This window comes from Cannabis sativa, chromosome 4 (genome assembly GCF_029168945.1).
Source record: "Cannabis sativa cultivar Pink pepper isolate KNU-18-1 chromosome 4, ASM2916894v1, whole genome shotgun sequence".
NCBI lineage: Eukaryota > Viridiplantae > Streptophyta > Magnoliopsida > Rosales > Cannabaceae > Cannabis > Cannabis sativa.
This window is the reverse complement of record NC_083604.1, coordinates 72,872,169-72,888,254: the sequence shown is the minus strand read 5'-3', so window position 1 is coordinate 72,888,254 and position 16,086 is coordinate 72,872,169. Positions and strand designations below refer to the sequence as shown.

General features: G+C 33.1%; 1 protein-coding gene across 1 annotated transcript; it reads left to right on the top strand.

The window, feature by feature from the left end:
• Positions 1 to 1,612: 1,612 nt before the first annotated feature.
• LOC115715248 (polyadenylate-binding protein 8) lies at positions 1,613 to 5,572 on the top strand. The gene is made up of 9 exons (XM_030644088.2): positions 1,613 to 2,128; positions 2,274 to 2,392; positions 2,571 to 3,227; positions 3,321 to 3,398; positions 3,513 to 3,602; positions 3,789 to 3,926; positions 4,308 to 4,466; positions 4,692 to 4,898; positions 5,046 to 5,572. The coding sequence occupies exons 1-9, from the start codon at positions 1,888 to 1,890 to the stop codon at positions 5,298 to 5,300; spliced, it is 1,944 nt and encodes a 647-aa protein (XP_030499948.2). The 5' UTR covers positions 1,613 to 1,887; the 3' UTR covers positions 5,301 to 5,572.
• Positions 5,573 to 16,086: the final 10,514 nt, after the last annotated feature.

Genomic DNA, 16,086 nt, shown 5'->3' with positions numbered 1-16,086 from the left:
TAAATATCTATAAATAATTTTCCATAATTAAACATAATTAACTGTTAATTTCCAAATTAAACTAAGCGGTCTTTACAGTACCTCTCCGTTTTCTTCTAAGTAAGTGTCCATGTGTCACCCTTTTATTAGTCCACATCACAAATTTTTATTTTTCATTTTAAAATTCATTAAAACTTATTTAAAAATCATTTTAAAATTAAAATAATATATTTAAATGTATAAAAAATAAAAATAAAACTTATTTTTTAAAATTTAAAAAATTACAAAATTAAAATACACATAAACTTAAATTAAATACAAACCTATAATTCACCAAAAAAAAAATACAAACCTTAAAAATCTGAGAAAATCCCATTCCTCCTTCTCTTCTACGATTCAGGTCAGGGGTTCCTTATCGTCTTTTGGGAACAAGGGGTGCGAATTAGGAGGTCATCGTCGTCGACCTGTGAACTAGGGGTGCGAACCAGGAGGTCATCGTCGTCGTCGTCTCCGTCTTTTGGGAACAAGGTGTGCGAACCAGGGGTTCCTCGATGGTCCGTTAAGGACAGAGACGCTTGATTCAGTACATTAGTTTGACCAGGATAGAGCAATCGCACAAGAGGACGACATCGCTTGATTCAGTACGCAATCGCTTGAGTTCTCTCCACTCTCTCAGTCCCTCTCTTTCTCGATCCACTCTCTTAGCCCCTCTCTTTTTCGATTTCTCTCTGCTCAGGGCGGGACGGAGCAATCGCACAAGAGGACGACAAGGTTGAGATCTGGGCATCAACGACATCTGGATGGATCTGGGAAGCTTGAGTGCTGGGGTTGCAATCGCACAAGAGGATGACGATGATGTTGCAATCGCACAGGAGGACGGATGATGTTTCTGTGCACTCAAGAAAATCGCACAAGGCTTCTAGGTATTATTTTTTACCTTTTTTTATTTTCTTTTTCAAGATATTATAGATGAGGATTTTTGTGGGAGAAATTTATTGGGTTTTTTTTTTTTTTCAATTTTGGGATATTTGAGTAGAGTTTTGTTTGTTGGATTGGTTACATCAGTTTTATCTTAGTGAGAATGTTTTTGAGCTTTAATTGGGTGAATGGTTTTGGGTGAGAAATTTTTTTGAGATTTTTGGTTGAAGACAATGGTGAGGGAGATGAAGAACACGATGGAGAAGACTATTTGAGGTTCTGGGTTTTGTTCTTTTCTGTGTTTCAATTTCTCAATTTGAGTTTATTTTTTAATGCAAAGAAAAACAAATGGAAAAGAAATAAATGTTAAAAAATAAAAATTAATTACACCTAGCTTTTTATTATTTTTTATAATTTTCAAATATTTAAATAATTATTTAAATAATAAATAAAAAAATTAATGACATGGACCAATTAACAAGTGACACGTGGATCCTGACCTGGCACTTAACGTCCAGGTATCTACGGAAGTTCCAAGATCCTAACATAAAGTATTTTTACCGTCAAAAATAGGACTTAGGTATTTATCTAGTACTCGGCATAAAACTTCAGTATTTATGGCGCAAATTACTCTTAAATTAATTTTCACAATTTTTTTTGGTAATGTTTTTTTTAGCTGGTAATTTTTTTATTGTTCCACGTGCATGGTCAGATCTAAGAGCAACTGTAGATTAGGACACAGGTCGATCCAACGGCTGTAATAGCGTCTTTGATTAGGCTAGGGTTTTAGTTAACGAGGGCAGTATCAAACCATATATAAACAAACCTTCCTCATTCGATTCGATTGCGGTGCCGCCATCATTCTACGCTGGTCGCTACCGTCGTTTTCGTCTTTGGATCATTTGTTGAATTTTTTTTCTCCGGCGGTGTTTTCCGAAGACCCTCTATCTTCTTCTTCTTCTACCTATAAAAAACGAAAAAGAGAAAAAAATGGCGCAGGTTCAGGTTGAGGTTCCTGCTCAAAATGGTGTCACAAACGTTGCAAATGGTGTCGTTCAGATGGTAACCACGTCTTTGTACGTTGGCGATCTCGATGCCTCTATCAACGAAACCCAGCTTTTTGAAATGTTTAGTCAAATGGGTCAAGTTGTTTCTGTTCGGGTCTGCAGGGATCTGAGCTCAAGACGCTCCCTTGGTTATGGTTATGTGAATTTTAGTAATCCACAAGAAGGTCAGTCACTTTACTTCAGTTTAATTTTCATTTCTTGCTGTTTTAATTTTCATTTCAATAGCTATTGAATTTTTATGGATTGTTTCTATGGTTCTGGGTTTGCTTTTGTTTCTTATTATTGTATTGTTATTTTTTTTTATTACAGCTTCTCGAGCATTGAATATGATGAATTTTTCTGTTGTTAATGGTAAGCCAATTAGAATAATGTATTCTAATCGGGACCCAAGTATTCGAAAAAGTGGAACTGGAAATATTTTTGTTAAGGTACATTTGTTTTATTAAGATTATTGTAATGTGTTTTTTGTTAATGTTATTGTTATGATTTTCTTAACTAATTGTTACGGAACATTTGTTTTATTAAGATTATTGTAATGTGTTTTTTTGTTAATATTATTCTAATGATTGTGTTAATTTATTCTGTTACTTATTTTGTTTGTGGTAGAACTTGGATAAAGGAATTGACAACAAAGCTTTACATGAAACATTTTCAACATTTGGGAACATTTTGTCTTGCAAAATAGCTACTGATGTTTCGGGTCAGTCAAAAGGATATGGTTTTGTTCAATTTGACACTGAAGAGGCTGCACAAAGTGCTATTGAGAAGCTTAATGGCATGCTACTTAATGACAAACAAGTTTTTGTTGGACCCTTTGTTCGCAAGGAGGAAAGGGAATTTGGTGCTGAGAAGGTCAAATTCAACAATATTTATGTAAAAAACTTTTCTGAAACTTTGAGTGAAGATGATTTAAAGAACATTTTTGGTGAATATGGAGCTATTACTAGTGTAGTTGTTATGAGAGATGGAGAAGGAAAGTCGAAAGGTTTTGGATTCGTTAACTTTGAAGAGCCTGATGATGCGGCTCGAGCTGTTGATGCTCTTAATGGAAAGAAGTTTGATGACAAAGAGTGGTATGTTGGCAAGGCCCAGAAAAAAGCTGAAAGAGAGATGGAATTAAAAGGCAAATTTGAGCAGACTGTTAAGGAGACTGTTGACAAAAATGAAGGACTGAATCTCTATGTTAAAAATCTAGATGATAGTGTGACTGATGAAAAGCTGAAGGAATTGTTCTCTGAGTTTGGTACAATTACTTCATGCAAGGTTTGTGTTGTTTCCTGCATTTCATTTTGTGAAATAAGAAGCCTTTATTTATAATTGTTGCTGATTTTACATTTTTATTGGAGATATATATAGGTCATGCGAGAACCTAGTGGCGTGAGCAGGGGATCTGGATTTGTTGCTTTATCCACTGCCGAGGAAGCATCTCGAGCTGTGAGTAATAAGCCTACAGGCAGTTTTGTTTTTTCACTCTGTTTTTTATTTAGTGTTTTTAATCATTTTTTTATTTTCTTGTTGGTAATTACCTTCTTTTTGTTGAGTTTGTAGCTTGCGGAGATGAACGGAAAAATGATAGTAAGCAAACCACTGTATGTAGCACTTGCTCAACGCAAAGAGGATAGAAGAGCAAGGTTGCAGGTATATACAAACTGAAATGAAATTCTTGAAATCTTCCTACACATGTAGTAGGAATGTATGGAATAAGGATAGATGAGGTTGGGTCCTTGGATCTACCTTTTCTATATGGTGATATGGGATTACCAATATAGAAGTAAGATGGATGGGCTATTTTTTTGTAGTGAGATTATTTTGTATCCTTTGCAGGCACAGTTCTCTCAAATGCGTCCACCTGCAATGGTGCCACCAGTTAACCCCCGTATGCCTATGTATCCACCGGGTGCTCCAGGTCTTGGACAGCAACTATTCTATGGTCAAGGCCCTCCTGCTATAATTCCTCCCCAAGTAATCTTTCTTGTTCTTGTTTACCGAATGTTTTTATACTAGTTACTTATGCTGTACATATAGTTTATTGGGCTTGCTGGTGGATTGTCTAATTAATAATTGCCTGTTAGAGGTAAACTGGCTGCACTTTTTTACTGCTCGTGATTCCTTTATTTTCTGTCTCTCTCTTTGTTTTTTGCATGGAGCCTCCTAAGTTAGTTATGGATGTATTTATCAGTCTTTGCACTAACTTCTGTAACCAAACAAAAAGTTCCATCTTTTGCTTGTTTTGAATAGTTTTCTTAAATTCAAGATTTTTAGTAGGTTTTCAGCAGTAAAGTTTATAGTTCATTTTCTTTAAAATGCCAACAACTGATCACTATTCCGCCTTTTTTTTTCTAGCCTGGGTTTGGGTATCAACAGCAGTTACTTCCTGGGGTGAGGCCGAACTTTTACATGCCCATTGTCCAACCAGGACAGCAGAGTCAACGTCCCGGGGGTAGACGAGCTGGGGCAGGGCCTGTACAACAAAATCGGCAGCCTCCACTTGTGCAGCCACAGGTAGGCTTTACCTTAAAATATGCAGTCTGCGTGGTCTAGCTTTTAGTCACTATTCCCTCGTAATGTGTTCTTGTTATTTAATGATATTTTATAATAGTAAAAATCCATTTTCAATGTATAGTATAATGGTTGGTTCTGGTTATTTTATAAGTTCTTATAATTTTGAAAAACCCTTTTCAATATATATATATATTAATATTCTCTGATTGCAATGGTGGTAAGCAGATGCTTCCTAGGGGACGTGGTTATCACCGTTTCCCACCTGGTCGCAACATGCCTGATCTATCCATCGGCGGTGCTCCTGGTGGCATGCTACCAGTTCCTTACAATATGGGTGGTGTTCCTTTTAGGGATTCTTCATTTAACCAACCCATGTCCACTGGTGCTTTGGCTACTGCCCTAGCCAATTCTACACCCGAACAGCAGAGGACAGTAAGTCTGCTTCTTCACAGAATATGCTGAATGTTTGCTTGATTACCCTACTATTTCCTTGTTTCATTCTATGTTTTTGACTATGTTAATTGATCAACATCATAGAAAAGGAACTATTCTGACATTGGATTTTCGTTTCTTGTATAGTTGCTGGGAGAGAACTTGTACCCACTTGTGGACCAGTTGGAGCATGAAAATGCTGCTAAAGTCACTGGCATGCTTCTAGAAATGGACCAGACTGAGGTTTTGCACTTGCTCGAATCTCCTGATGCCTTGAAAGCCAAAGTTGCTGAAGCTATGGATGTTTTGAGGAATGTCACTCAACAGACACAGCAGCCTCAGGTCAGCAGTCCAACTGATCGGTTGGCTGCATTGTCACTGACTGACAACCTTGTCTCTTGAGTTTTCGCAGCAGAGCAAGGTACCTAGGATTAGCAGCATGCTAATTGAAGATCTCAATTTTGAAATTTTGTTCCTAGTTTTTAGTTGCTGCTTTAAGAAGAGCTTTTCTAGAATGTAGCATTCAATTATTGACATTGGATTTTATTTGTGTTAATTAAGAATTTATCGCACACCTGTTGCTGAAATTATGAGTTTTTTATTGGTATGAGTTTCCATTGAATATTATTTATTTTATGATTTGCACTGAAAATACAATCAACCAATTATTCCAACTGCATGAGTAGTGACATATGATTATAAATGAATTAATTGGTAGCCATGACTATTAATATCACCATGTCTTCTTCTTTTGTCTTGAATTTGTTATAGGCATTAAAATTTAGGAAAATATATGTTTATATATATATTTTTTAAATATTTGGATTTAAACTGCCAGTTGTTGGAAATATTTTTTCTGTTGAGAGGACAAGATAATAGTCCATTGTCTTGAACTACAATATCATTTCTGGTTTTTGTTTTCGTGTTTGGAAATTGATTTTGGAAATAAGAGTATCTCCAATAAACAAGTGATGTAAATCTTAAATATAGCTTATTTAGTAAAAAATTATGTTAATGGATACAAAAATGGTACTTTGTTAAATTTAGCACAATATTTGTTATTAAAGTCACTAGTTTTATTTTTATTTAGTTGTAAAATTAAATTAACTATTTATATTATTTTTTACTGTTTTACATAATAAAATTAAAAGTTATTATTATTTTATTATATATTTTAATAAAAACATTAATCAAACATCAAATTTTATATAAATTTTACAATTGTGCTTGGAGGCTAAAAGTAAAATTTGATACAATCTTTTTTTTAACCAAATATAAAGGTGCAAGATAACCGGCTAACCACTTTTTGAGCATAATAGATGCCGCCCTATAACAGATATTGACTGGATCAAAAATACCAAAAGTTGAAGCCAACACAGCCTCTAGTCTACCCAACCACTGAGGCTCTCTTAGGGCTAGCAACACGAGCCCACAACAGCTAATCAAGTGCTAAAGCCACCATAGCTGCATCTGATTTAAAAACCACTTTTGACAACCAAAGTTGGAGAGGAGAACTCGCGGAGAAACAAAGAGGGGCGATGACACCGACAAGCTCCTTGTAGAGGATGCTCTTGGCAACTAAGGTTTTTCTTTTGTGACCTAATGGTTAGGACTCGAGCATGTGCCTCTTCATGAGCATCCGAGACATCGATGGATCCTTCTTGTTCCTCTCGCTCTTGTGAGCATGCTTACGACATTAGGAGACAGTGAGCAGGACTGGGCGTTCCCATGACTAGATGCTCCGTGCTCGTGATGGTCAATCTCGATGTTGTACTTGAAGGATTTGCTTTGTTATAGGTATTATGATTCTATTACAATATCCATTATAACAAATTAAACATGCTCTAAGTTCTTATTTGCCTAGTATATACTATGGGGCTTTTGGTATGAAAAATTGTTTTATAAAAAGATAGTATTTTTGTAAAAAATTTCGTGTGAAAGTAAAATTATAAATTTTTACTTAAAATTTAATATTTTTATAAAAACACCTTATTGTTATTATTATTTATTTTTTATTTAGGCCTCTAATGTTGGATTCTAGATCCATCTCAGGTATGTTTGGGCCAAAATTAACCTACTGTGTATTGCTAAGTGCTAAGTCTAGTAATTGAGCCTATAATATACCTAATGACCGTAGTCTAATTTATTTTGGGATTATTTCACAAATAAAATAATAATAAATAAATAATAATTAAAAAAATACGATTGTACGGAATTTTAAATATTTTTATGATTTTTTTTATTTTATTTACAGAAAGTAGAGTCTTTTTATGTTGTACTCTTGTTAATTTGTTGTTAATTTTTTATTATATATATTTATATGTTATATTTTTTGTTGTTGTTTTGATATTGTTTGGATGTTATTTTCTTATTACTTTTATATAGTTCTCTTGTTGTTTTCATGTTGTTTCTATAGAAAACTGTAAAAATATATATAAAAAAATCTTAAAACATAAAAATATAATCTTAAAACATTATATTTCATATAATGTCTAATAACATTGCTTAATTAATGAAGAGAGTGGATTAGGCGAAACTACATAGGGCCTTGCACGGCCATGGGCCCTATAATTTTTTGGTTTATATATAGGGAATTTTTCAGAGGAAATTACACTCTATACCTTTTTTATATTGTTTTCTTTTATTTTTACTTTCTTTTTTAAAGTCTATTATTTTTATCTCTTTTTTAAACATTGTACCAATTTTGCCCATATCACTTCAAGATACTCTCAATGTGACTCTCTTATGTAAGAGTATTTTGGGTACAATACATATAAAAAGAGGTACGTTTTAATTAAAAATAAAATTAGAGGTAAATTTGATTAATAAAAGTGATATTTTTCAACTTACCCCAATTTTTCAAGTGAGAGTATCACTTTTGTTCTCACTTATGAGAGTATTTTATTTTAGTATTTTAATTGGTTAAATAATTAAAGGTACATGCAGTTAAAATAAGTTAGTGTATATACAAACATATATACCGTTAGTTATATTAGCATTTTTAAAATTAAATTTTTTATTTCTTAATGAAAATTATGAAAATGACTTTTGAAAGTGTGTTCGGTAATTTTTTTTTTACAAGAAAATTTGTTTTTTATTTTTGGGTCTTTTTCATTTTTACACTTTAAAACAATTTTTTTTTTGTATTTTTACAAAATTCTACATAGAAACTCCTATTGCAACTGGCGCTGCAACCTAAATTGCAACAAAAAATCGTATAGAAATCCCTATTGTAACTAGCGCTGCAAACACTTTAGAAACCCAAACCGTAAATTTAAAAAACAAGTTAAAAATAGTATATGAGGTAATTCATTTTTATTTTTTTTTTTAATTTAAAATCAAAATTTTACAAATATAATTTTGATGCTTTTAAAATTTTTAAAAACACTTTTTTTTTTTTCTCTCCCTTGCTTTTCTCTCCACTTCTTCATACGCCTGAGATTTCATGTTGTAACTGTTAATTCTAAGTTCAAATGTTTGTAACAAGAGGTTTTTTTTTGGAACAAATATTGGTAGCGAAAATTCATTGTCTTTGTTTACTGAATATAAATCTAAGCAAATACCACATGTGGAATTACTTGACAAATCATTACATTTATCATTCAAAATCAACTTATAAGCTATATTATATCGTGATAATAATATTGTGACAAATCGTGATTCTCATGAGTGAAGCAAAATTTATTCTCATGGAATTGTAGATGTTCGTAATGAGCAATTCGGAAGGAAATTTAGAGTGAATGAGCAGCGTCTAAAGTATTATTTGGTGGTGAGGTCGATCGAGCAAATACCTCAAAGTAAGTATACTTTAATGCCGATTCTTAAAAAAGGAAAGGAAAAAAAAAAAAACAAGATTTGACTCATTTGATGCCTAGACATTTTGGGCCACCAGAGTTTAGACGGCCAGCATGCATTATTGACTACATATATGTATATACATATATAATATGATATATAGTAGGGAAACTTATAAAAATACTGGAATTTTGATTAACTTTTACAAAAATATTGTCACACAGAAATATTTTTAAAAGTACTGTGTTTTTGTAAAACACTAGTAAAACACAAAGCAGAACAACTCAAAACAACAGTAGAACAACGAATACCAGTGAAAACTTAACACAGTATATTGCAGTATGAAACTTATAAAAAAATACAGTAAAAAAGTAAAAAATACCGCCTGACAGTATTTTTGTAAAAAAATGACAAAAGTTAATATACCATGTAAATTTCCCTATTGTATTATCATAATTACCATTTTGAAGTAATGTGATTCTGTAATAAGATATGTTCTATACCAACTACCAAATATTGATTTAAAGTTTCCTTGGTTCCTTTGTATTGATACTTTTTTGCATTAGCTTTGTTACTTGCAGCTTCAGCCATAATAATGTATCATTTTACTTAAATGTGCTTCTCATATATAATGTGTAAAACCTGCCATAGGATCTACCATTAATAACATTAGTTGAAAAGTGTATATTTTATTTAGATTTACGGCATAAGTTGGCTAGAACTTTTGGAGGACTTATTGTGAAATACTTTGTGTCAATCTAGCTAAATTGGTGTTATAGTCAAGAAAGGCTTCTAGCTTGGTGTTATAGTCAGGAAGACTTCTACTTGCTAAAGTAAAATGTCAATTTCAGTGAGACTAAAATTATGCTTTCCAGTTTAAATCAGTATTTTAATTTCTTAGTTATAATTGTTTGCTATGGGTGATGGAGATAGTGATGGGATAAAGAGAGAATGGAGAGATATGAATATGTACAAATAATAAATTGATGATAAATGTTACAAATAGATGTTTGACTCATTAGACATTACATGATCATGAGCTTTGACCATTGTTATTTTGTACTTAGAATACATATATTAGATATTTTGATAATATACAAAATATATTAGATTTTATTATATTGTAATTACGTTATTTTGACAAAGATAGGCATTATAAAATTTAATAATTTCACTATAAAAAATACAAAAAAATAACATTAACAAAGTATTATTATTAAAAAATACAAGAAATTATTAAGTGGATTTGGACTCTTGAACGTAATGGACGCTTTTCATGTAAATCCACTTACCATACTCAGGCTTTGGAAAGAGTTCCTCCATGTGAGGTGGCTCCATCGCTGTGGAACAGTAAAATTCTGGAACGCCATAAGGTTCTTTGGTGGTCAATTCTTTCCAATGCTCTACTTGTTCGATCTGTGATCCGAAAACGGTTTCATATTGAAGATGCAAGTTGCCGTGTGGGATGGGGGAGGAAACTTTAGAACACTTATTTCTCTCTTGTGATGTGGCACTTCATGTTTGGAGGGCCTCCCCTTGGGGTATTTATCCTGCTTGTGATACTGGTATCCATATGTGGGATTAGGTCAAATTCATCTGAGATCTCAAACACAGGGGAATTGATACTCATGAGGTCTTCCTCTATACTTCGATTGTTGTTGACTCTCTATGGCGTACCCGAAATGATAAGGTTCATAATAATTATCCTACTGACATGAAAAAGTGTATTGATAATATTTGTAATTCTTTTTATAAATTTACATGTTTCTCTTTTTGCTTCCCTTGCTTTATGTCGGAAGGATGTCTGGTCTCTTCCTCTTATGGATTGGATCAAATTGAATTGCGATGTTAAAGTGGGGCTTCAAAGCATGTGTATAGCTGTAGTTGATAGAGACCACCTTAGTAGGGTGGTCGCGCGGGGTTCACACTTCTCTTTTGGATTTCTCTGATGCACTTTGCGGAGAAGTGACGACTTGCTGTTTGACGGTTTTGGTTGCCATGGTCTTGGGCTACAAGTTTGCTATTGTAGAGAGCGACTCGAGGATAGTTATCAATGCTCTCAATGGGATGGAGTCTCAATGGGCTTTAGAAAACTATGTCTCATTTTGTAATAGTTACTCTTCTCGGTATTCTGGTTGTACTTTTTCTCATATAAGGAGAACTTGTAATTTTATTGCCCATAATGTAGCTAGGTGGGCTTTCGCCCACCAAGGATTTGGAGTTGTTCCGGTTGTAACTATTCCTACTGAACTATTTTGTAATGACCAGGAGATCTAATGTCGTTTTATTATTTAATCAAAGAACGCTTTTTATTAAAAAAAAAAATTATAACAATATTAAAATGTAATATTTTTTAATATATAACATAATAATAATGTAATTAAAAATTATACGCGCGATTACATTTTAAAAATATTATTAAATGAATATATATAACATAAGAGGAATAATAACATTAAAAAATAGTTATTATTAAGAAATTATAACAACAGTAAAATGTAATATTTCTATATATATATATATAACATAATTATAATGTTAGTAAAATCTATGCAATTACATTTTGAAAATGTTATTAATAAATGTAACATAATGAATTATAACATTAAATTAATGTTAAATTAATGTTAACTATTTTAATTATATAACACTAAAATAATGTTACAATATGCTATTTAATAACATGTGAAAAATATAATTAAATTTTAATATTTTTTAATTACATGAGCTGTCTTAACAGTTGCTAAAAATGTTATAAAATGCATTTAATTATATTTTTTCAGTGTTACCGTAAATATTTTTACTACAAAAAATTGTTACTTGTGGTGACAACTGTTTAGTCACAACATAATTTTTTTTGACTAAATGTGACTTTTAATTAGTTACAACAAAAATGTTCCTTGTGACTAAAACACATAGTATTTAAATACAATTTGTCACTAATTTAGTTTTAGTCACAACAAGTATTGTCACTAAAACTACATTTAGTCACAATATGACTAATACTTTTAGCCACAGACCTTTTAGTCACATTAACATAGGAATGGTGATTTATAATTAGTTACAATTTTTTCACTTTTAATCACAAGTTTTGTTGTGGCTATTATAAATTAATCTACACCAAACCGATATATAATTTCTTTTTTTCATTCTAACTCTTCTTTTATTTTATTAAATAATCATAAATTAAATATAATTATAATTATTTCACAAATACATTATTGACTATTAATGTAAATAATATCAAGTAATAAAATATTTTTATTAAATATCATATTTGATATATTTGATGTAATATTTTTGTTGAATCATTGGAGTTGTTAGTACAACTATTAGCTAGCTAGAGATGGTTTTAGTTGGAATTTTTATTTTAAAAACTTACACACAGACTAGTGGGATGAGGAAGTTACAGAAAGATAGATCCATTTATATAATATATATATATAATATATATATATATATATTAATTAGAAAGAAATGGAGAAATAAAGGGTTTGGTACGTAGTAATCCAATTTGTTTGAAGCCCAAAAAGAGGTGCAAGTTGACACATAAAAGTTTTATTTTAATTAGAATGTAATTGTAAATATATATATAAATTAATATATATTATATGTATATAATTAATATATATGTAAATATATATGTAAATATATATGTACGTACAATGAGAATGAGATGCTTAAGTTCTGTCAAGTCTTAGGGAATACAAATTGTTGAGATAATCGATCGATTCGTTGCATTTTGCTTTATATACATATAGTGGAAATCTATATATATGTATATTCACGTAAATACAACACTTGATTTTTTTAGATTTGCATATATGGAGATCGTTTTATATTGGCACTAGGTAGGTAGGTACCAAACCTTAAATATCAGCATTACAATATTATATGTATATAATTAATATATATTTCTAGAGAGAGAGACGTACGCCAACTTATTAATTATAATAACCCTAAAATTGCATGTGTTTTCCCATGCACTAATAAAGGGCAACTTTGATTTTCACGTGTGCCTTTAATCGAAGGGAACTAAAATTAAGATCAAGAAAACAGTGACCACCTTAATACACAAAGTTATGTCTTTTAATTAATTAGGGTGAAGTCAAACTAAAAAAAAGTAGTGTATGTATATCTCTTCGAAGAAAACACTCGACACTATTATCTAAAACATTTATTATAACTACTACGTACGTTGAATTTTATGGTCTATATATATAGTAGTTTTATTTAGACAACGTGGGATTATTAGTGTCAATTTATATGTATACATGTTTTTATATACTTTTTGACACATAATATAATCTCAAGTTGACAAAAATTAGCTTACTTGAATTATATATTCATTTGTTATTGTTTCTATGCTATTAACTTATTATATATTATGAATTTCTCAAAATTTAGTTTAAGAAAATTGAAAATATAATTAAGCCATATTTTTATGTATTAATTAACTATTAAAAGCTCATATTTTTATAGAACAATATAAAAAATTATGTGGTTGCCTATTTGTGTTTTAGTTAAATATGCTCTTTGGCCTTCTACCAGTACTGTTTGGTATCTTTTGTATATCAGAAACATTATTATGGCTAATACTATTTGATTAATGTAGGTGGTATTTTGCAGAGGCTATTTCCTTTTTTTTTTTTTTAAAAAAAAAGAAGTTCATATTGTTAAAAATGATATATATAACCGTCTTATTCTGATTAGCAAAAATATTTAAAACTAGAATTGAACTAAAAGTATGTGAAAATGAAAAATGTAAAAACATACTTAAAAGAAATGTCATTGTCAATTATTTCGGACAGTATTATACAAGCAAAACAAGTAACTACTAATCTAAGGTGGTAAAAGGAAAAACACATTTTTAATTTAATTTTCTTTTTTTAATCAAGTTGAATCTGCCTTTGTGTCAGACTTTCTACTCTTTCCAGTCTCTTCTTCTTCTCCCTCTCGACATGCATAGTCTGAACAGACTCTCACCTTCATCTCCAATGAGTTCACACTCATTCCCTCTGCGTTCCCACTCGGTGGAATCTTTCTCAAGCCCCAGATCTATCGATCTTGGTGGCTCCGACTCGCCCTCCATAGACACCCAGCACAGCTCGACTCGCCCGAGCCGCCTCAGCCGCGTCGAACAGCCCTGCCCCAACCATCCCAGTCACTTCAGCCATAACTCCGGCCAGTCTCCCAGAAGTCCGAACCGTACAAGTATTAACCAACCCCTTACAGGTATTAACTCCTCCTTCCACCTTTTCCTATTCCCTGTCAAATCCCATCAGAGAAATGGGTATTTTCTAGGTTATTTTAGATATAAATTCAGCTTGCCCATTAAATTACCTCTGCATAATCGATTTTTGAAAATGAATTTGGGTAAAGGAAATATTTTTATAATGATTTTCAGAATTGCCATAATTCCTTTTGCCCAAAATTTTCAACTGTTAGCATTTATACTAATCTGCAAGGGTGATCCGCCTAGTACCTTTTGTAATCCTATTGTGCAGCAACTCTGCCCGAAAGTAAATGCTCCTGAAGTGATTGTTACCAAATCGGTTCACAACTTCTTCACTAGGATTTTTCTATATAAGGGCAGACCATTCATTTGGTCTTGCACATACAGTTTTATTCCTACAAAGAAGTATCCTCTGCATAAGAATCTTTATAGTAGTCGTATTTCCTTATATATACATATTTTCCACTGTAGCAGCTCAAGGCCTCTTATCCCTCATATTCTCTTGAATCATGTTCTGCATTTAGCCCCAAGTGTCTCCCCCACCGATCCATCTAGCTCGCTGTTCTGGTATTACATTATAGTTAAGTTTTTCTGTTTGTTAAAATTTTCAAGTCATTACAGCCCATATCTTCTTTGGTCAGTTGCTCAAAGATCCCAGGTCTTTAGTCTCACGTGTACTCTTGGTCAAATATATCATTTATCATCTCTGTTTTGGTCTCTTTTTCCTCCTTTCAGAAACATATATCACACATTCCTACAGTTTGCACTGTCCTCCCATAGTTATATTGACCTTTTAGTTTTACGATTTTTTCTGTCCATTTGCATCATGGATGAGCTAACCAATTCCTTATCCGTTGCTCTTAATCTCACAGATACCGAAAGCACCATTCAAACTCTTCATGAACCTAGCCCTACAAACACCCCTGATAATGAGATTCAACCCATCCCACTGTTTCTTGTGATCAAGGTTCACACGGTTAAGTCTTTTAACCGTAAGAACTTCATAGAAAAAATGACCAAAGATTGGAATAATATTTCCCGCAATCCCGTGACCATATCTGACCGTTCCAATGGTCTTTTCCTTGTTGAGTTTGGCTGTGACGGGGACCGACGTCGGGTTTTGCTGCAGCAACCTTGGACTTACCTCAACCAAGCAATCCTTATGGACATCCCCAACTCTTTGGAAGTTCTCAATGGGGATAGCCTTCTCAAAATCCCTCTATGGGTTCAAGTGTTCAATACTCCTTTTCTCAAACGCTCCGAAGAGTTGGCGGGGCTTGTCTCATCCTCTCTTGGCCACTTATTGGAAATCTATCGGCCTTCACTCCGCGAAACTTGGGGTCCCTACTTTCGGCTTAGGGTCATGTTCGATGTGGCTCGTCCCTTGCCACGGGGATTACCTATCCACTTCTCTGGCATTAACAAAGTTGTTTGGCTCGAGCTGAAATATGAAAACCTCCCGGATATCTGTTTCTTCTGTGGTAGAATGGGGCACAGCTACAACAAAGGATGTATGGATTACATGAAAGCCTGTGATGAAGCCCCGTTCCCCCCGGAACTAAGGTATGATATCAAAACTATCACCGGTAAAGTTAAGGTTTCTACTAACACTTTGTTATGCCATGATCAGCTCAACTTTGCAAACCCCCCGGTGGCAGCCTTTATGACCTCAAACCCTGCTAGCTCTGTTTGTGTTGCCCCCCTGGAAACCGCTCCTCCTTTCCCCACTTACGGCTCTCTGGATCAAGGACCTTCTCATGGGCAAACCCAACAAGTAGGCTTTTACAAGTCCGGCCCCATGCCCTACATCCAACACCCCCCTCCCATGACCCAAACCGAAACATATGCAAACACAAACACCATCCAACCCATTTGCACTCAGCCCGAGACCATCAATCCCTCCTACACCGCTATCCTTAATGCCACAATGAGTAACTCCAGTGTCCAAAAAACCTCTCCCATATCTAACCCAAGCCACACTATCACACCCCAGAACTCTAGCAGCTCCCATTCCACTAGCTCTAAATACTGTCAGGTCCCGCTCCCAGAAAACCTTCCCCTCCTTGACACAAGCAAAAAACTTGAAGCCATGAACCTTACCTACCAACCTGGTGCGACCACCCCCTCAAGCTCGAAAGCCTCAAGGAAAAGAAACAA